This window comes from Acartia tonsa, chromosome 6, assembly GCF_053477335.1.
Source record: "Acartia tonsa isolate MP-2025a chromosome 6, ASM5347733v1, whole genome shotgun sequence".
NCBI lineage: Eukaryota > Metazoa > Arthropoda > Copepoda > Calanoida > Acartiidae > Acartia > Acartia tonsa.
Genome location: NC_137265.1, coordinates 13,758,776 through 13,781,801, shown reverse-complemented (window position 1 = coordinate 13,781,801; position 23,026 = coordinate 13,758,776). Strand labels below are relative to the sequence as shown.

The following is a 23,026-nucleotide window of genomic DNA, read 5'->3' as shown; positions in this document are numbered from 1 at the left end:
AAAGGTTATTAAAATAAAACCTTCCATCACATTCTACCGAATCCAACTTTTAAATAACATAGTTTAAATTAAGCGACACTTTTCAAGTTTTTTATTCTCTATTTTAATTCTTTAAAGATTAAATAGATTCTACTTTTTAAAAGCTACTCTATAATTTGAAATGTCCATTTGAAAACATGATTTTCTTATAGAATACATTTTTTATAGAATCTTTTTACAAAGGAGCATATAGTATGTTATCTAATAAGTCCTTGGTTTATCAGTAATGCTTTGGTGAAAATTTTGTTAAAAAATTATCATAATTGTCTGCTATGATAAATAGATTTTTTTACATCTAATTAAATGTCAGAGGTAAAGTTGAATAGTCTGTATTACTTTTTAGCACTTCTTAAAAAAATTATTATTTATATTTTTAATCAAACGCTTTTTTTATGTCAACACTGAAAAAATAGATTCTATTTTTGTTTTTTTTCCCTGTTAAATGAGAAGATGGATGCAAAAAGTCCTTATAAACTGCTATTTATTTTCGATGAACAACATTTTAGAGCTTTGAAATTTTGATTTTAACCCTTTGGAGATGGTAATATTTTTATTTTACCCATATTGAACAAAATGAAAAATCGGCTTTTATGGGTTAGTTTTTAAATTTTTTTTTTGATGAAATTAAGTAACAACAATGATTCTGCTTATGCACAAAAGGATTTTTTCTTCAGTTGAAAATAGAAGTAGAAATTAACAAAAAACTGTTTAATTTTCCTCTAAAATTTTAACAGAAAATGGTACCTTCTGCAAAAACGGCTGCATTTTAGATTTTATTGAAAAGTAAAATGAAGTTACCTAACCTAGGGTAATGAAATGCACTATGTCCCAATTCAGGTTCTGACACAAAAGTCAAATCACCTTCAATGGCATTGTGATGGATGGACAAAAGGAAAAGTATGTCATAGAGAAGATGTTCAGATGAAATAAAAAAAATTACACTATAAGATAAATACTGTCTGACTGTTAGATGGAGTGAATTGTCCTACTTAAATAAAAGTTTTAAAGTAAGGATGACAACATCCATAAGAGTAAAGCCCTCAAACGGTAGAAAAATTGTGAGTAAATTTGTTACAAAACTTTTTTAATACAGGATATTGTTTAAGGTCATACTTACATTTTTAGAGCCTAATTATAGTGAAGCTTTGCTTATAATATTGTACCATGTGGTAATTAGCATGCTTTAAATTGACATACGGACTTTCTAGAAATGTTTCCTAAATTGTACCTAAAGGAATCATCATGCAAAGTTTGAAATCAATGGGAAAATTCTAACCTGTTTAGATTAATGAAAAGAGCTAAAGGCCCCAAAGGACTGACTGACCCTTATATAGAAAATCTTTGCTTTAAAAAATCATAGAGGAGCTTTGCTTTCAACAATATAGAGATAAGAAATAGTTTAAAAATCAGTATTTTGCATGTATGGCATAGATAAGCAAATGGACACAAAATTGAATTACAACCCATCTGATAACTAAAATATTTGGTTAAAAAGTTTATACACTACTAATTTGTAACCATACAGTTTACCTTGGGCAGTATCCCCATTCTCCTACTCCTTTTACATGATTTCTCTAGAAATAAAAAAAATATTAGATCATTTAAATTTTTTTGTGTATAAACCAAAGGAAAATTTAGCGCTTTCACAACAAGTACATAGTTGAGCAAAAAGTTTAATGTTAGGTTAGGTTTCATAGGGTATTGGGTTTCTATACAGGGTTAAAGTAGCGCAGGTTCAGGAGCAGCATGGGTTGGGTATAGGAGAAATTACTACATCCCCTCCACTACTTTTTTTTATTAAAAATAGGGATCTACTGCAGTTCACGGTAAAATATTGCTGGTAACGAATATTGACAAAAATTTATGAATTTTAAAGACTGCTAGCTGCCAAACGGCCGAACGTACAGATCATACCCACACACCAGTTTAAGCGGTATAAGAAGGCCTACAAATAATCTAGAATAGCCAAGATCCAATGATGCACAGGGAAAGCTTCATTGAAGAAAAAACCGCGTAAATAGGCCTTTTTCGCGCATTTCTCTGCACTGCGAGATAATTATGCAATATTGATTTATGGCTATTCCAGATTATTTGTAGGCCTTCTTACGCTGCTTAAAACAATGGGATCTACTGCAGTTGACGGTAAAATATTGCTGGTAACAAATATTGCCAAAAATCTATGAATTTTAAAGGCTGCTAGCTGCCAAACGGCTGAACGTACAGATCATACCCGCACACCATTTAAAGCGGCATAAGAAGGCCTGCAAATAATCTGGAATGGCCAAGATCCAATGATGCACAGGGTAAGCTTCACTGAAGAAAAAACGCTTAAAATAGGCCTTTTTCGCGCATTTCTCTGCACTGCGAGATAATTATGCATTATTGATTTATGGCTATTCCAGATTATTTGTAGGCCTTCTTATGCTGCTTCAAACAGTGTGTGGGCATGATCTGTACGTCCAGCCGTTTGGCAGCTAGCAGCCTTTAAAATTCATAGATCTTTGGCAATATTCGTTACCAGCAATATTTTACCGTGAACTGCAGTAGATCCAAACAATGTGCAGGCATGATCTGTACGTTCAGTCGTTTGGCAGCTAGCAGCCTTTAAAATTCATAGATTTTTGGCAATATTCGTTACCAGCAATATTTTACCGTGAACTGCAGTAGATCCAAAAAAAGACCAAGAGGCATTATGTATGAAAGCGCCGTATATTTAAGAAAACTGGGAAGACATTTTCTTTTTTTATATATTATGAAAAAAATAAATTTATTGTTGCTGTGATACTTATTTATTCAATACAGCTTTGAAACCTATTAATATTAGCTGGATTAGAACTGGTTCTCATGCATACTGAAAAACCATGTATAGCATTATATTACAGAAAGCTTTCTACAAATATCATAATAAAAAATCATAGAATTGGTATCAGTTTTGTCAGCTTGGGCCTTCAGCCCCTTGATTTAATAATTTTTCATTTAAATATCCATCCGCAGATAGCTGTTTATAATATGATGCAATAAAAACTATTATTACATTTTCATCAGTTAGAGTGGAGCACCATGGTTTATTATCTTGATCATCTTTAGTTGTGCAGGAGGCATGCTCCTAAAATTAGATTTATTTGAAATAATATCTGCAGATTTAACCAATTTTTAATAGCAGAACTACACTACAAGTATCATCTTATGGTACATCTGTCTTCGTTAGGAAATCCCAACTCCATTTTTCATAATCGCATATTATATACTTCCTGAAATTGATTTTGATTTTCTGCCGTTTTCTTAAATATCTTAATATCTTAAATAGGGAGGGGACATTGGCCTTTGAATTCTACTGGCATCCAAAGTTTTATTTACATGTCATCTCATGTCAATAACTTTTATTTAATCTGGATTGGTACATCCAACTATCTAAACTTTAAAGCCAATAAGAAATTAAGTGTAATCTTTTTTTATAGAAGTTGAGAATAGACATTAATCTATCATCTATTGTATTCTCCTTAGGATCTCTGATCTCACCTGTTCATTGAATATGAAAGGGAAGACGCATTTCTTGTTGTTGCTAGCAATGCATGTCTCATTGATATTAGCATCTTCCTAAAGTAATTGTGGTGTAGATAAATATATTTCTTTTAAGCTTTCTAGGGGCCTGTCCTTGTTGGGGATAGGTTGAATAAGTGACTGTTGTACACAGAAATACCCTCTCATTATCAAAAATAAGGGGGAAATAATTTTATTGCTCAACAGATATTTTCATAGAAAGCACCTGTTTTTTTTTCTTTTCTTAAATGGGTTGACTTTTGACTTTAGCATATATGATAATTAAGAGAAAGTATATTACCTGTTCAATTATGACTTTTCTGTTTCCATTCTCTGCTGCCTTCATAAGACTTGTCTGTTCTAGATAAAAAAAATATTCACACCCCACCCAAAGGCTTTTTAGGTTAGAAAAAAACCAAAGGAAACGTTTTTCACAGGATGTACTTGGACCTTATGGTGAGATCAGCTTAAGGTACTCTAAAAATATAAGTAAAATTTGATCACCAAAAGTAATTTTAAAATTTCAACTATGAGAAGCTTCAAATTCGGTACTACGTCAAACACTAGATACATCAAACAGTAGATGGGACAAACAGTAGATGCTTCAAACACTAGACTACGAAAAACAGTAGAATTTTCAATTTCAGGACAAACAGTAGAATTTTAAAAGTGCGACAAACACTAGAAGCGACATACGATAGAATTTAAACTTAAATATATTTTTTTTGTTCATAAATACTAAATTTATATTATTATCAATACAGGGATCTAAAGGAAAGAGATAATGGCCGAAAAATCTATGTACATTCCCTATATCGTAAAATTAGTGATTGAAATGTTTGAATACTCAACTTATTAAACCAACTAATCAAAATTCATTAAAGTACCAAAAGTTTGTTAGCCAACGAATCAGAAAACTTTCTTATAAAACTTTCGACCCCCCCCCCCCCAACCCCATTTTTACCTTAATATTTTTTTTGTGGGGGGTGGTAATTTTTTCTAGGGGCGAAATATCTTGGGAGGGTGGTGGTACCCTCCCCCAAATAGTTCCTGGGACCTATGAGAAGCCACCCTGTTAAGGATAACCTGATTGGTTCAGTGGTTAGTGAGAACCTTAGGTACAGATAAACAAACATCCTTTTACTTTATTATAAGGAATAATTCTAGCATCGTTCTTTTGTTTGTCGCCTTTAGAAAAAATCTAGCGTTTGTCATATTCTAGCGTTTGTCATATTCTAGCGTTTGTCGCTATCTAGCCTTTGTCGTATCTAGTGTATGTCGTGACTAGCGTTTGTCTGTCTACTGTTTGTCTGTCTAACGTTTGTCCTATCTACTGTTTGATGTATCTAGGGTTTGACGTAGTACCTCAAATTTAATTTAGGGAAAGCATGTTCTGAACTTACCATAAGTTCCCAGTACATACTGTGAAAAGTATTTCCATGTGGTTTTTTTTTAACCTAACAAGCCTTTCTCGCACATAATGTTATCACAATTCCAAGGGTCTTTTTTGTTATGCAAAGTAGTTTCTGGTTCGAAACTATGCTGTTGGGTAACTAGAACAGAAGAAATTTTTGTGTGAATTCTGCCCACTTGTGTTTTATTGCCATAATGGAAATGATTTGTCTCCTAGAATGTTTGTCTACTATTATGTTTGTTACACTTGTACATTTGTTGGTGTACAGTTTTGATAGTGTATATGGACCCTATCTAGAGATGGATAAGGTGGATTAATAGTCAAATAGAGAGAAAACAAGGATGACAACATCTATAAGTAGCAAAGCTAAAAAATTATGGATGGATAATGGGAAAAAGTTTACTATAAATTGATAAAATAACTTGATAAAATAAATAACAAACCTTTAAAATCATGAAACCTTAATAATCTAAAATCCTTTACATGCCACTGATTATATGTATAGTATACAGAGAGAGCTGTATTTAGAAAGATATGTTTGGACCATATTTCCCCCCCCCCCCCTCCCCAACCCCAAAACTTTGATGTTCTTAATTTCACTTACCTTCCACCAATATAAAAAAATTGTTTGAATAAATGTATTTTAAACATATAAAAATTGGCTTACCATAAACTCCATAGTATTCAGAGATTTTTTGAAGAGCCTTATCCAGAGCTGTAAAACCTATGATATTTGTTGATTAATTAATAAACAGAAAATTGCCAGGTCACATTTTGTGTCATTATATAGTACCATTATTATGTAGTCATGATGTCATTAAAATTTGATATTGTTGTTAATTACAATCTAAATGGACATAATAGAAAAGTATTATATGTATGTACAATTGTACAATACAAATAGGGAAAGATGTTTAGAGAGATTGTTAGATGAGTAGATACATTTAGATGGTTAGGTACTTAGATAGAAATTCTATGAATATTCTGTAACTAACCATCATTATCTGTTGACATCAGCTCCTAGTCTCTCCTCAGTACATTATATATTCTGTAGTTCAGAGGTAAATTTAAAAAAAAAATTTGCCTACTAAAATCAATTTGATCACTAACATCAGTGAGGCTTGCTAAAAATTTAGAGGGGATAATTTTGCCTCACTAAAATTTTGGTGAGGCAAACTGATTTTAGTAAGGCAAAAGTTTTTTTAAGAATTCACCTCAGATTAGAGGTTTTTGTAGAGGTCTACCTATAGGTTGTAATTTTAAATTTTATCTAATTTTAATTGTTTTATAGTATTCTATTACTCTCCTCCCTTAACCAGCTGTAGGTTACCCCTTGCTTGATTGATCATTTATCATCCAACCTATTCCAAAAGTAAACTCACAATGTGTAAATATTTCTATAGATTTTTTAGCAAAATAATGAAAATTATCTATGTGATTCCTTGATTTGTAATTGACTCTAACTTATATCATTTTATTTTCAAATATTTGCTATTATAAATATAGTTATTGTATGAACACTCATAAATTAGCAAAAGGTCAACCTTTTTATTACATATTAGATATTTCCTAATCCAGCTTCCTAGTGAAAATTTCAATCAAATATCAATCAAATCATTAAGGGTAAAACTCTATATATGTAAGAGTAAACGAGCAACATTTAACAAATATGTATAGTCTAATTAATGTACAGGGTGCGGCACATAAATCCGGACTTTTTTTAAATGGCCATAGCGCCAAGACTTCTTGACCGATAAGGACGTTTGACCCCACTATGAAAAGCTTAGGTAATGACCTTTTTACCCATAAAAATCTTTGGACGATATAGGACGTGTACTACGAGCTGGCAGCGCATATGTTCAACTAGGCAAATTCGAAGTGCGCAGGTTGCTCATGAAACTTGCTGAAGGTACTGTTAGATACATAAGTTAGGTACTAGAAATTACTAGGGTTCTTTTTCAAGTTGGCTTGGCCGTAGTACTCCGGCAAATTGACACGTGGCAGATTGTAAGATGTTAAAAACGCCTAAAATCTTGAAAATTTCACGATTCTCGTCTACAGGGGCCCATATGGAACCTTGAATCTCATTTTAGACTATGGGTTGCGCTGACAACCCTAGCTAAATCTTCATGCCATTTCCAAAAAGGTATAAAACGTTGTTCTAGCTCAACTGTGGCCCAGATAAGAGCCGCCGTGTCGAAGGGTAGCTTGAAAGATGGGAATTTAGATCCTGCGGTTACTCACGTCCCTAAGGAAATGTTGCCTCCTAGCAGCCCAGATCTTAATCCATTAGACTATTTGACCCACAGCTACTTTGAAGCATGCACCAATAAACGTGCCTATACCACAAAGACCTTCCCCATTGCCACTATCAAGGAGAACTTCGCCAGCTTGTACAGGGACATGGTGACCAGGGCCTGCGGGCGGTTCAAGGGGCGGGTAGGGGCGGTAATTGAGGCTAGCGGCGGTTTTATTGAATAATCTAATAGTCACATACCTATTTTGCCTCTCAGTTTTTAAAATTCGATAAAATCTTTAAAATTGACGATTTTATGTTCATTTGTTTACAAATTAGAAAAAGTCCGGATTTATGTGCCGCACCCTGTATATAGTTTTGGAAATGTTACAAGTTTTTATGATTTACTGGAATGGAAAAGGATTACTTTCATTTGGTTGATCTAATAAAAGCAGAGTAAGACATTATAAAGTCATTGAATAGCTACAATTTGAAATAATTAACATATATTTATTAGTATATACATTATACACCCCTTTGATAAAAGGCAAATACAGAATAATTATAATTCCAAATTTGTCAAAAAAAAATTCTAATTAATTCAACAAAATTTTTAGTTTACTTTATTTTTTTATTTCATGAAGGGCTAAATAAATCTAAATAAATGTGCCCAGTTCACTCTTAGAGGTTGACCGACCGATTTTTTCTGTAGGTCAACCTTAACAAGTACAACTAACAAATGCCTTTATAAAATCGGTAAACCTAAAGCTTCTTTAGGTCGACCTAAAATTTCCAGAGGTCAACCTATGTCTTTTGTGAACTAGGTCATAGATTCAAGCAACATATGTTTCTTAGGACGACTTATATTAGGGAAGGAGGGAAATATATCTTTAAAAGAAAATATTTCATGCAATATTGCAAAAAATTATATCCTAGACTTGAAGATTTGTTAAACTGTTTTTAACCTATTTTTAAAATGTATATCAAAAATATACTATGACACCAGTAGAATCAGACTGCAGAGCCCAAATTTGAATTAAGTCCCCAATAAACTTTTTTGGGGGATTCAAAAATTAATTATTACTGTTGCTCTGGTCAGATTGACCAGAGCAAAAGGTTTTTTTTACATGGGGTAATATTGTGGCTCAGAGAACAATTTTATATAATTCACGTTATATTGATACAATAAAAAAAAACATTATTCTGTTCAATGGAAATAATTTTTTTTCTAAAACAGTTCATTTCAGTGAAAAATTTAACATAATACAATAAAACACATAATGCTAAAGTCAAACCAATAAGATTTCTTGTTTCATTTCAATTCTTTATAATTTCCGAAAGAGTGTTTTCACAAAGTGACTTATTTACAATGTAGTTAAATAGTTTTCATTTATTAAAAATGAAAAGAATGAAAACTATACACGTAAAAGATACATACTTTTTAAAAATATTTTTAAAAATAAGTTTGAATAATCTTATTTTATATCATATTTGTATATGTGACAAAAATAATTTTGTTGTATTGCATAAACATTTGTTGTCATCTTGTCATGTTGTCATCAAATTTAACCCTTTACAGCCAATTTTTATGTGTTTAAAATAGGTGATAGAACACAAACATGTTAATGTTAATTCATTGGTATATTGTAAAGATTTAACTTTTTAGTGAATTTTTATAGTGAAATCATAAGGCCTAATTTTACTCTATACCAGAATACAATATTTATGAAGCAAAACACTCTAAAAGCTACAAATTTTACATAAATAAAAAAAGACCTTTTGCTCTGGTCAAAATGATCACGGCTGATTCTACTGGTGTCATAGTATATTTTTTATATACGTTTTAAAAATAGGTTAAAAACAGTTTAATAAAATATTTTGTAAAATATGAAATAATTTTAGCATATTTTGAAATTATAAACCAAAACAGACTAAAACTGAGAAGAAAAAAAATAGATTGTGCTCATTCTCAGTTGTACTTGTTTAGGTTGACCTTTGAAAAAAAATCTGTTGACCTCCAAAAGCTTTTTGTTAACTGGGCTATAGATAGATGGACATGTAAAGAGAAAGATATATATTTGGTAGATAGATAGATATTGATATATTGAATAGATAGACAATATGTTGATTACTAGATGTCTGTATTACACCCCATCACACCCACAATTTTGGTTGAAGGGGTGTGTAAACAAGATGTTGTGCAATCATTGTGTACGCCACTAAATAGATGAACAGATAATTCATAATCCAAAAAGATATTGTAAAAATTTAGTTAAAATATATTAAAGATGTAAATATAATATTATTATAAATAACAGATAGATATATAGATGAATAGAAAGAAACATTAATTATAATTGTCAATAGTTTTGCCATCAGCTCCAAGGGAACACCCAAATTTTTAGCCCAGTTCACAAAAGAGTTTTAGAGGTCAACATATTTATTCTGCAGGTCAACCTAAACAGGTACAACAAATATCTTTATAAAATTGGTCGACCTAAAACTTCTAAAGGTCAACCTATAACTTCCGGAGGTTGACCTGTGTCTTTTGTAAACTAGGCATGGGTGTAGCCCTCCATTAAAAGAAATATTTTATTCTACTTCTAGGTTTCATGTATATAACATGTTTAAACAGTATATATTACCACCTTAAAAATATAAATTTATTAAAATTGACCCAATTTATTGTATATTCGGTAGAATAGAGTTACAGATACACAGAAGGGATAGATAAAGATGAATAGTTGGATATGGTGCATTATTTCCCAATTGGACCACTTTTCTGCACTATCTCTTCAATTTCAATAGTCTATCTATTTATCTAGTCTATCTATCTTTTTATCTGCATTATTTGCCATGTGTACCACTTTTTTGCACTACTTCTCTGATTTTGATAATATTCTATATTTTTGTCTGTTGGGTGATTCAAGGATGATAGATGGCAGAACAAGAGTCCCTGGATGTCTAGATATCTAGCTATCTATGAATGTTGATAACAAAAGCACAAAAAAAACCTTATAACAATTTTAAAAATTAATTTTTTCATCAATCTTTCATCAAACCTATACATAGTATAATGCTAGTTTAACAAGGTGTCCAACAAAAAAATATATTTTGGATATCTAGCATAACACCCAAAATAGTTTTCTTTCCTTAAATCCTGTGTTTTATCTGTGGTCAGGTTTAATAGATATATAGTTTGATAAAAAGATATTGTAGAATAACTAACCAGAATTATCTATAGAGTTGACATCAGCTCTATGTTCTAGAAAAATCTCCACTGTATCAGTATTTCCACTCTTTGCTGCCTTCATAAGACTGGTCTCTCCTGTACATAAATATATTAGATACTTTAGGTATTCTTTACCATAGTATAGCTACCAATACACAGAGTGAGGTGTATAGAGGTAGATATATTATGAATAGATAGATTGACTGATAGATATTCTATACATGGTGAATTAAATATTTAGGTATATAAAATATACTAAAGATACAAATATTGAAGAATAACTAACCAACATCATCTTTAGTGTTGAAATCAGCTCCATGTTCTAGAAGTATTTTTACTTTATCTGTGTTTCCTCTCTGTGCTACATACATAAGACTGGTCCATCCTAGATATAAATATATACTGAATGAAGAGCAGCAGAAAGAAAGTAATATATTCTGATAAAATACACTAAAGTATACAAATATTAACTAACCAGAATTATCTTTAGTGTTGATATCAGCTCCATGCTCTAGAAGTATCTTTACTTTATCTGTGTATCCACTCTCTGTTGCATGTGCATATATTTCCTCTAATGCATACATAAGACTGGTCTTTCCTAGATATAAGTATATTTGATACATTATAGATTATACAGACTTATGTTCCATTTAGAATGTAAAGCAGCAAAAAAGTAAGTAAGATACAAATATTATAGAATAACTGACCAGAATTATCTTTGGTGTTGATATCAGCTCCATACTCTAGAAGTATCTTCACTGTATCTGTTTTTCTGCTCTCTGCTGCATTGCCATACATTCCTATAGTTTCGTCTGCTGCATACATAAGACTGGTCATTCCTATATATAAATATATTCGATACATTATAGTGTTACATACTTATGTTCCATCCAGAATGCACACTTATTCAATTTAACCAACCAAAGAATTTTTTATCCAATCTTAACCAGACAAATGACATCTAGCTAAAAAAGATGTGTAGATTTCATTTCTGGCAACCAGAAAATCCGCAGAAATCGAATTAACGAGATCTAAAAAAGTTTCATTAAAAAAAACCTTACACCAAAAATAACAAACAATAATTATAACGACGACTTAGTTTCTTTTTCCTGTTTAATTCCAATATTGAAACTAATTTTCAGGCATGCATGTTTGTTGGTATAGTACTTTTTTTAGAAACCAAAATACAGACATATTTAAAACTACGAAATTGTATATTAGTTACTAGAAAGATTAAATTTTTTTTCTTGCTTTAAAACAACTTTTTGTACATAAAAACCCGTAATGTCTTCATTATTGACACAAACATGCATGCTGTATAGTTTTAAAAAATTTAGTCTTGATTAGTCATTAGATTTTAATACAGTTTATTATAGAAATAAAGAATAATTTCAACAAAAAAAAATTGCTACAAAAAGGCTTACTGTATTATTAAACTGACCTTATTGTATAATTGCATTCATTTTGTTTATTTACCTTGAAAAATGAGTGTTTAAGTGCTGCATTGGATAAAATCAAACCTAAAAGTGCTCTTTATTCAGTGACAGAGTGAAAAAAATATATACCTTGTTTTATAGTTTTTGATCTCTTTTTTTTTATATATTTTTATCTGATATGTATATCAAAATTTAAAAGTATCTATTTCATTAGATATTCATACTTTGCTAAAACGTCTTGGTTACTTTTTGCACTATATTTGCTCTAAAAAGGATTCTTTATCTGACTTCTACATTTAAAATGAAAGATTTTATCACAATTATTATGTCGACTGTAGAAAAAAAAAATTATTTTGTTTTTATGCAATTTTCTATAATAAAATGTGAGAAATGCCTTTTTTCACATGTAGGGCGAAAAAAGTAACACTGAAAATATTTTTTATGTCTTAAGCATGTCCTAAACTCATAGATAATAAACTTTCATAAAAGATTTATTTCAGAATATGTCATTTAGGGCATAAAATAAATTTTGCAAATTAACATTGCAAATGTTTGCCAATAACTTTTAAAAATGATTTCTGCGGATTTTTAAATTTACATGGGTGTTTTCTACACATTTTCCCCTTTCTAAAAATACCTTCTTCATAAAGATTGGCTTCCGGAAAGTATTTACTTTCCAAAAATGATATGTGAATGTAAAGCAGCACAAAAGTAAGTAAGATACAAATATCATAGAATAACTAACCAGAATTATCTTTAGTGTTGATATCAGCTCCATGTTCTAGAAGTATCTTCACTGTATCTGTGCGTCCATTCTCTGCTCCAGACATAAGACTGGTCTTTCCTAGATATAAACAGGGATAAGGGATAGGAAACCTAGCCATAAATTAGGTCCCAGTCTAGTTTTGAAAGGGATAATGCAACTTTTACCATTTCATAATTAAAGGAAGCCTGCAAGAAATACCACGCTTTAACTGCTGAATGACTGTCACAAGTAGACCCAATACCCCAAATTTGAAGCCTTTAGCTTCAATAGCAAAAAAGTTCTAGGCATTTTAAAATAACATTTTATGTACAATGAAAATTTTGAAAGAAATCCATTGCTACTGTTAGAAATTTTGAAATTAAACTTGGTGGCCTAAAAACAAAATTATAAGCCAATTTTTGTCATAAATTTAGGTTGCCAGTAACTAATCATATTTTTACAATAAAAATACCCATTTTTATAGTCATAATCAAAAATTTAGTTTAACTTGCATTGTACTGAGTGTACCAATTAGAAGGCTGAATCAGCTTAACAACCAATCACAGCTGAGCTTGTATTAGTAATTAGTTACCGACAAAGATAAGGTTATAATTTTGTGTCTAGGCGACGTAATTTAATATTGTTTTTTCTTTTATAAGCATTGGAAAAATACCCATTTTTATAGTCAAAATCAAAAATTTAGTTTAACTTGCATGAATCAGCTCAACAACCAATCACATAAACAAGTGATGTTTGATCACATCAGCTTATTTTCAAATCTGCTTAGAGTTACATTATCAGAAAAAGGAACCTATAGAAAAAACAAAAATGGAGAAAAAGCAACAAGGAAGTAATATATTCTGATAAAATCCTTATACTAAAGTAACAGGATGTCTATTTGTCTCTGTGTTTGTACTGAAGGATCTCGCTAACTACTGAACTGATCGGGTTCTCCTTAACAGGGTAGTTTCTCATAGGTCCCGGGAAGGTTTATAACTATTTTAGGGGAGGTTACCACCACCCTCCCTAGAGAAATCGCCCCTAGAAAAAAATCTCCCCCCCAAAAAAATCTTTTCGTTTTGGCTTTTCTAATCTTTTGAACTAAAATAAAAAATGTGAGGGGGCATCCCCCACCCCAAAAAAAAATTTCCCTCCCCAAATTTTTTTTACTTTTTCTTTTAAAATCTTAAATAATAAATTGGGTTAAAAAATTCGACTCTCCTCAAGAGGCCTTTAGGGTCATAGCTGCTAGTAATATACTAAAGATACAAATATTATGGAATAACTAACCAGAATTATCTTTAGTGTTGATATCAGCTCCATGCTCTAGAAGTATCTTCACTGTATCTGTGTTTCCATACTGTGCTGCATACATAAGACTGGTCTCTCCTAGATATAAGTATATTTGATACATTATAGATTATACAGACTTATGTTCCATTTAGAATGTAAAGCAGCAAAAAAGTAAGTAAGATACAAATATTATAGAATAACTAACCAGAATTATCTTTGGTGTTGATATCAGCTCCATACTCTAGAAGTATCTTCACTGTATCTGTTTTTCTGCTCTCTGCTGCATTGCCATACATTCCTATAGTTTCGTCTGCTGCATACATAAGACTGGTCATTCCTATATATAAATATATTCGATACATTATAGTGTTACATACTTATGTTCCATCCAGAATGTAAAGCAGCACAAAAGTAAGTAAGATACAAATATCATAGAATAAATAACCAGAATTATCTTTAGTGTTGATATCAGCTCCATGTTCTAGAAGTATCTTTACTGTATCTGTGCGTCCATTCTCTGCTCCAGACATAAGACTGGTCTTTCCTAGATATAAACAGGGATAAGGGATAGGAAACCTAGCCATAAATTAGGTCCCAGTCTAGTTTTGAAAGGGATAATGCAACTTTTACCATTTCATAATTAAAGGAAGCCTGCAAGAAATACCACGCTTTAACTGCTAAATGACTGTCACAAGTAGACCCAATACCCCAAATTTGAAGCCTTTAGCTTCAATAGCAAAAAAGTTCTAGGCATTTTAAAATAACATTTTATGTACAATGAAAATTTTGAAAGAAATCCATTGCTACTGTTAGAAATTTTGAAATTAAACTTGGTGGCCTAAAAACAAAATTATAAGCCAATTTTTGTCATAAATTTAGGTTGCCAGTAACTAATCATATTTTTACAATAAAAATACCCATTTTTATAGTCATAATCAAAAATTTAGTTTAACTTGCATTGTACTGAGTGTACCAATTAGAAGGCTGAATCAGCTTAACAACCAATCACAGCTGAGCTTGTATTAGTAATTAGTTACCGACAAAGATAAGGTTATAATTTTGTGTCTAGGCGACGTAATTTAATATTGTTTTTTCTTTTATAAGCATTGGAAAAATACCCATTTTTATAGTCAAAATCAAAAATTTAGTTTAACTTGCATAAAATCATATACTAAAGATACAAATATTATAGAATGACTCACCAGAATTATCTTTAGTGTTGATATCAGCTCCATGCTCTAGAAGTATCTTCATAGTATTCGTGTTACTGGTCAATGCTGCGGACATAAGACTGGTTTTTCCTAGATATAGATTTATTAGTACATAACAAAATTTTTTCCAAACAAGACCAATTTTCTTAGTTCATTTTCTTTTTCAGCAAATAACATTTGTTTGCAGTTTCAAAGATCTACTAAAATACTTTATCATTTAGTTTGTAAACAATATTTGATTACTGAACACTTCCTTAAACCCAATTCAACTGTGTGCATTTGCAAATTTTTATAAAAAATCATTTTAAATATAGTTAACATTTCAAAATGAATAAGTTTCTTTGACGATTAGCTTTTCCTTAAACACAAATGAATTGTTTACATTATTAGATTATATTTTCAAAATCTTAAATGAGTCAACACTTTTCACCATGCAGTTTTCATTTCATGTTTCATAAAAAAAAAACATTTTTAACTTTTTTGTTATTTTAAAATATCATCAAATCTTCCTCTGTCTTAAACCCAACAAAATCAGGAAATTATTAAGGATAAAATTTTTTTTCCATCACCTTTGATTTCCAAGAATAACTCCACCTTTTTTTCAGCAGATTTCAAAATCCAAAACTCCACCCATCCACAATCAGGGAAAACATAAATCTACAAACTTACCCCCCACCCCACTCCTCTCAAACTTTTTTTCTCCTCCTGCGTTTTTTTTCTTTCTCCTCCTTCAACTAAACTCACCTGTCCAAGCCAATTTCCTAATGAATTGAAAATGATTGCTAAAAAATATTTCTTCATTTCTTTGAATAGTGTATATTAAAAAATTTATTATGTACTTTATACATTCTTTACTTTATCTAGTTTGAATTTTAAAACTGACAAATTTTTGGCACACTCTTTTGATATAACATGATCCAATAATCTTCAAAAATCAGGCACTTTGTACAAAACGGTTTTAAGGCATACTCTGTAGTAAACCATGTAATATTTTTTTCTGACATAAAACTCCCAACGTCAATTTTAAAAAAAATGAGATATTGATTATTCACTTCTGTTACTTTGGGAGAAAGAATGGCTCTGAAGGTTAAGGTTGACAGGTCTAGCGTGGAGGTGCCTTTGGATTGGAAGGACTGATCGAGAGAGTAATGGCAAGTGGGTTAGACTATTTTTATATACCTTTCAAAAATAGGTTAAAAATAGTTTAAATAAAGCAATACTTTAAATAAAAAAATATCATGTTTATACACAGAGAGAGGCATATAGAGGTATAGATTGGTAGATTGATAGATAAAGTCTTTGTATATTGTGGAGTAAAGATAGATAAAATATATTAATATTATTAAAATATATTAATCTATAATACAAAGTAGAATCTCAAGATCAGTCCTTCCAATCCAAGGGCACTTCCTAGCTAAACCCGACTAGCTTAGCCTTCAGAGCCATTCTTTCTCCCAAAGTTACAGAACCATTTTGCCGACTTCCCTTACCTACATTATTCTATTGGTCAGAGGTTCTTAACCTTGGAGACCTGCTGCGGATATGAGTATGGCCTATACCAGTTCAACCAAATCCTTAAGATGACTGTCTGTCCGTCTGTCTGTCCCTTAAGATCTTGGTAACCACTGAAGTGATCGGATTCTACTCTTCAAGGAATATACCTACTGGTCCTGTGGTGGTTTTAGGCTATTTTCTAGGGGATGGGACACCCCCAACCCCCCCCCCCCCCAAAAAAAACACAAAAAATCCCCCCCTCCAATTTTTTTCTATGAATTTTTACGAATTTGAAAATTTTGCAAATTTGCCATTTATTTACATAAATTTGAGATCTATTCATATTTTTTGCGCTGGGTAGGTAATAGAAGATGTAGGTTGTAGTTTTAAAGTGTTCACGAAGCTGGAATTAAGTTGATATATGTCACTGATTAATGTTTTTTAAGATTACTTTTTTGAGAATTAAGTCTTAAATACTTCCCATTTAAAAATAAATCAAACTTTAAAAAAACGAATTTATTCCCTTGAAAACATCGTTGTATTTTGTGTTTTATTATACATATCTAAAAACCTATCAAAATCGACAAATAACAATCTTTTAGTTGAAGTTTACTTGCAAATTTATAGTAAAATAAAAGCTTTTGTTACATACCGTATTAAACTAACCAAAAAATGTTGAAATTGTTATCTACGGATAGATTTAAAATTTTCTTCCGATGGTCACAGAAATAAAGCCATATATGGTAATGAATATCACTGATAATGGTACCTGGATTTTCATTTTTTCCTTTATTTAAAAATTCATATGAATATCTAATTCTACATATCTACATGGCTTTAGATATGTGACGTTAAAAAACATTTAAAATCAGTTAATTGCTTTGTATATGTATGATAAAATGTAATATTACCATTGAACAGGATACATACAGGCAATTGATAATATTATAATTGAAACTATAAAATTAAGCTATTCTCGGGACCATCAATAATGTATCATCTTAATTAACGCCTATCTCAAAAAATGCTTATCTCAGAAAATGCTTTTCTAAAAACATTTTAAAAAGCAAAGCATTGTTTTATATTTAGCAATCAATATATTAATAAGAATATATTTTGATATCATTAATATGACTTAATTATATTCATTTTGTATAAAGACACATTCATTTATTAAAAATTGTTAAGATAAAGTCCAAGCTTTTTAGCTCTAACTAGTGGCTACGCCCCTAGAGGCCTCTAATGGTACTTTAAATGTTTTTTTTATATTTAAAATATGTCTATGTTGCGTTTGACATTTATGTTTCATTGAATGCTCTTTGTTAAATCAAGAAACATAATTTTTTTGTTTTCTTGTGATTTCTCTTAGGAAGATGGTGGTACCCTCCCCCAAAATAGTTACAAATCTTTCCGGGACCTATGAGAATCTACCATGTTAAGAAGAACCTGATTGCAGCGAGATCCTTTGGCACAAATATACAGACACACAAACATCCTGTTACTAATAAAGTAACAGGATGTTTGTCTGTGTGTTTGTACTCTCTTTTGGAATCATACTGCAGAGCTAAAAATACGAATAGGCCCCCACATAATTGGGGGATTTTAAAGTTTTATTATCAATTGAGAAAGTTTTTACAGATATTAAGGTTTTATTTTATTTTGGGGTAAAATTCTTGCTAAGATTATATTTAATTAATTAACTAAAATTTATAGAAGATATTTCAAAGAAACAAACTTTTAAATGTGAATTAATTAAAAGTTTTGCTGTAAGTGTTTTCTAAGATAGGCGTTTTTTGAGTACAGACAGGTTGAATTAAACACACACACACATACACACAGACAGAGTACGGACACCACAGAACTTGATTGTATTAAAGTTTATTCTTCAAAACATGGAATAGGACAAAGAGCACACAAATTCTATTCTTTTAATAAATTTATATATAAATCTGTTGTATATGGATGTACAATAATTAAAGCAAGGCTTTATTTTAATACTAAACAAAATTACGTAAAGATGGTTCCTGAGATATTAAATCAAGTCAGTTTATAAAATAACATGTCTTTTCAGTTATGGGAATACAATTATTTACTTATTATAGTTATTGAAATTGTCCTATATTGGTCCAAACTTATAACTTAAAATACACTGAAGGGACTGCAACTTTTACAATATTCAAAAACGTTTGGTTTCTATATTTCAACATAACAAAATTTGTTGGTACCATTTGTACAATGACAGGTAAGAGAGGGGACGAAGAAAGAAAGAGGGAAATACAAACGGCTATAAGTTGGGTTTATAAACAAAATCTGTATGATTATAAATCAATGAATTAATAAACTTGTTTAACCAAGTTGTCGAGATTTTACATAATATCACCAGGGACGACCTAGGGGGTGGAGGATAAAGGGGTAGGCATCCCCAAAATTTTTAATTTTTACCCCTCTTAAAATAAAAAAAGCTTAGACGTCACTAACTCTATGACATAAAGATTTCTCCCCCAAAAATTAACTTTGTGATGCTGTAGGCATCTCAGAAATTGTAATTTTTAATTCTTCCCCCCCCCCCCCAATAAAAATGCTTGGACGTCCTTGAAAAGTATGATCTATGTTATCAAGATTTTCAATGATAAACAACCTTTTTGTTTCAAAGACCCAACTCTGTGTGAATGAAACAGTGATATTACTGGATAAAAATTAATTAAAATCAACTTATATATTATCCAGATTTTATTTAATTGACGACCTTTTTGTTTTAAATCCCCAACTCTGTTGAATGAAACAGACAACTACTTAAAATAATGGGCCCTGAATGTTTATTTTATATGGATTTTTCATTTAAATAATGTTTAGTTGAAACTTATGTATATTGATTGTAGGAATATGAATTTAAGGCTTTAAAAAAAATTAAATAAAAAACAAAATTTGGATATCTAGGGTTTAAATATAGGCAGGTATTTAGAAAAATTTGACTCTTTTCCGATAATTGGGAGAAAAAAAAGATTGCTTTTGTTTATGGAAAACCTTTAGTAGGACTGCTAATTTTTTTGCTAGATATGTATAGTAAATGATATTTGTTTATTCTTTTTGCCCAATTTTATTCTTAAATCATGTATTTTCTGAAGATTTCAACAATTTTTCATATGTTAGTGTACCTGCATAGATATATCAATATTTGGTAACTGATTTTACGAAATTAACGCAGGTTTTATATTTAATTGTAAACCAAGTTTGAACATTTATTTCAAAAGAGGTGTAGTACAACAAACTTTTTGTAGTATAAATTTCGTTGTTTTTATGTGTAAGCAAAGAAAAGGGTGATTTTTCCTTAGTCTTATAAGTGCACAGATTGTTGTGGTATTTTTGTGAGAAGTGGATCTCGGCATTCTTAATTAATTTATTTCTACCTTTATGGAATTTTTAAGGCATTATTCAATGAAAATTACTTAAAACATAAGAAAAAGTAAATAAAAATGCAATTTGAAAAATTAGCTTCGTGATCACTTTAATGGTAGGTCCGGCTCTCAGGCATATCTCAAATTTGGCGAACTTAAAACTTTGCAACGCCTTAATAGAAATTAATTTTTTCTATTTAGAATATTTACATTCCATATTAAAATGCACTAAAAATTATTAAAATATTTCATTTTGTACAGCAAAAACGTTAATTTGATTTTAAAAATTAGCGATGGTATCGAAGACAACTTCGCAGGAAACTAAATAAAATTCGTGTTACACCTCTGATGACTTTAAAGTTTATGTTTTTAGTAGCGAATTTACTCTATGTTTAACCCTATGCGGTCGGTACCCTTCCGGACAGACGGACGAAGGGGCAGTCGGACGGACGGACAAACAGACAGACGAATGGACGGACGGACGGACGGACAGACGGACGGACAGACAGACGGACGGGCAGACAGACAGACGGAAATTTCGAATTATAGAGTAGACAGACAGAGGGACGGACGGACAGACAGAAGGACGGACGGACAGACGGACGGAAGGACGGACGGACAGACAGACGGAGGGACAGACGGACGAAAGGACAGACGGACGGACAGACAAACAGACAGACAGATGTGCGGACAGACGGGCGGATAGACGGATGGACAGACGGACGGATAGACGGACGGACGGACAGACGAACAGACGATCAGACGGACAAACGGACAGACGGACGGACTGACAGACGGGCAGACGGACGGACGGACATTTCGAATTATAGAGTAGCTTTGCTACTAAAAACCAGATGGGGGGAGGTGGCATTTAAGTCCCCCCCCCCCCCCAATGTTAAGGGGTAATTAAATTATTTTATGGAATATGGATGTGGTTTCATCAAATAAATTGATTAATGATAATAAAACAAGGATGACAACATCCATAAGTAGCGAAGCACAAAAAAATCGTAGAGGGGAAGGTGTAGATTTAAGGTGTATTTTTTAAAATGAAGAATAGATTTTTCAGAGAAAATGAACACGAAACCTTGTTTTATTTTGTACAATGACGACATAAATGATGCTCATAACAATGGGAAAAATTATTTTGATTCTGATATTCAAAAAAAAGTTTGAAAATTGGACACCAAAGAAATGGGGAAACATATAAAACATATAAAAATAGCCCAAAACCTGCTAAAAGGCAGTGTGACTGCTATGTTTGTTTTCTTAAATCGACAGAATATTTAATTTTGATATCTAGAACTTAAAAAGTTTTGAAAATCGGACCATAAACACCAAAGATATGGAGAAAAATGTGAAAAATATAAAAATAGCCTAAAAACTGCAAAAAGGCAGTCGGACCGTCATGGTTGTTATCTTTAATTGACGGGAAATTTAATTTTGATATCTGTAAATGAAAAAATTTGAAAATCGGACCATGAACACCAAAAATATGGAGAAAAAATAGAAAAATTTAAAAATAGCCTAAAACCTGCTAAAAAGGAGTCCGACTGGCATCCATGTTTTAAACTTGATTATGCTCCATATTAATAAGATTGTTGACAAGAAATTTCAGCCTTCTATCTTAAACAGGAGTCGAGAAAATCGTTTCCCCTATTCTTCGCTACTTACTAATAAGGGGGGCAGCAGTTCTGACACTTTTGCGTAAACAGGGAGCATAGGCTTTGTCTTAGGAGTGAGAGGATGGGTTATTAAAGAGAAAAGTTTAGTTTTGGGGTGTATTTTCCTTATATTTAAAATTTTTTTTGATAGGTCTCCAGGTTCAGGTGCTGCAGGCTGGAAGGTCACTTCTGGACAGGTATAAATGAAAAAAAAAATTAGTTTGAAGAGTTAGAGATCAACTTATTAAACCAAATATGCATCTTTAAAAAACAGCCTCCAGGTTAAGGTCCTGCAGGCCTCCAGGATAATTCTGGACAGGTAAAAACTGAAAATTTTTAATTTTGAAGTTAGAACAAAACTCATTTAACAATAGTTGCTACTTTTTGGATGGTATGAACTAATTTGATAAAAAAAATTTAAATCGGGCTCCAGGTTCAGGTAGTTCAGGCCTCCAGGTAAACTCTGGACAGGTAAAAACTGAAAAATTTCAGTTTTAAAATTAGAGCATAACTTCTTTAACAAAAGTTGCTACTTTATGGATAGTATTAACTCATGTGAAGAAAAATTTGAAATTGGGCTTCAGGTTCAGGTACTGCAGGCCTTCAGGTGGATCCTGGACAGGTAAAAACTAAAAATTTTCGCTTTTAAAGTAAGAGCATAACTTCTTACTTAAACAAAAGTTGCTACTTTATGGATAATAGGTATCCACTCATTTGAAGAAAAATTTGAAATCGATTACAAATTTTTCTTTAAATTATTTAATACCATACATAAAGAAGTAACTTTTGTTAAATAAGTTTTGTTTAAACTTCAAAGGTATTATTTTTAGTTTTTACCTGTCCAGAATCCACCTGGGGGCCCGCAAGAACCTGGAGCCCAATTTAAAATTCTTCTTCTAATGAGTTAATAATATCCATAAAGTAACGACTTTTATTACATAAGTTTTGTTCTAACTTCAAAAGTAAAATTTTTCAGTTTTTACCTGTCCAGAATTCACATGGAGGCCTGCAGTACCTGAACGTAGAGCCCGATTTTAAATTTATCTTCAAATTGGTTAATACTATCCATAAAGTAGCAAATTTTGTTAAATAAGTTATGCTTTAACTTCAAAAGTAAAAACTTTTAGTTTCTAACCTGTCCAGGATCCAGCTGGAGGCCTGCAGTACCTGAACCTGGAGCCCGATTTCAAATTTATCTTCAAATTGGTTAATCCTTATACTAAAATAACAGGGTGTTTGTTTGTCTGTGTGTCTGTACCAAAGGATCTCGCTAACCACTGAACCGATCGGGTTCTTCTTAAAAGGGTATATTCTCATAGGTCCCGGG

The 23,026-nt window shown here is 31.3% G+C and overlaps 1 protein-coding gene across 2 annotated transcripts in view; it reads right to left on the bottom strand.

Annotated features, from left to right (window-relative positions):
* Positions 1–23,026, bottom strand: part of LOC145321904 (uncharacterized) — a 43,930-nt gene that overhangs the window by 7,185 nt on the left and 13,719 nt on the right. Inside the window, exons 11-24 of one of the 2 annotated variants that reach the window (XM_080163560.1) lie at positions 15,138–15,236; positions 14,381–14,479; positions 14,141–14,272; positions 13,933–14,031; positions 12,643–12,741; positions 11,169–11,300; positions 10,937–11,059; positions 10,748–10,846; positions 10,459–10,557; positions 5,661–5,717; positions 3,881–3,939; positions 3,559–3,636; positions 3,074–3,145; positions 1,570–1,613 (exon numbers count right to left, since the gene is read on the bottom strand). In XM_080163560.1, coding sequence (XP_080019686.1) covers positions 1,570–1,613; positions 3,074–3,145; positions 3,559–3,636; positions 3,881–3,939; positions 5,661–5,717; positions 10,459–10,557; positions 10,748–10,846; positions 10,937–11,059; positions 11,169–11,300; positions 12,643–12,741; positions 13,933–14,031; positions 14,141–14,272; positions 14,381–14,479; positions 15,138–15,236 — 1,291 coding nt within the window. The remainder of the gene's footprint in view (positions 1–1,569; positions 1,614–3,073; positions 3,146–3,558; positions 3,637–3,880; positions 3,940–5,660; positions 5,718–10,458; positions 10,558–10,747; positions 10,847–10,936; positions 11,060–11,168; positions 11,301–12,642; positions 12,742–13,932; positions 14,032–14,140; positions 14,273–14,380; positions 14,480–15,137; positions 15,237–23,026) is intronic. The other variant, XM_080163561.1, reaches the window with a different exon arrangement.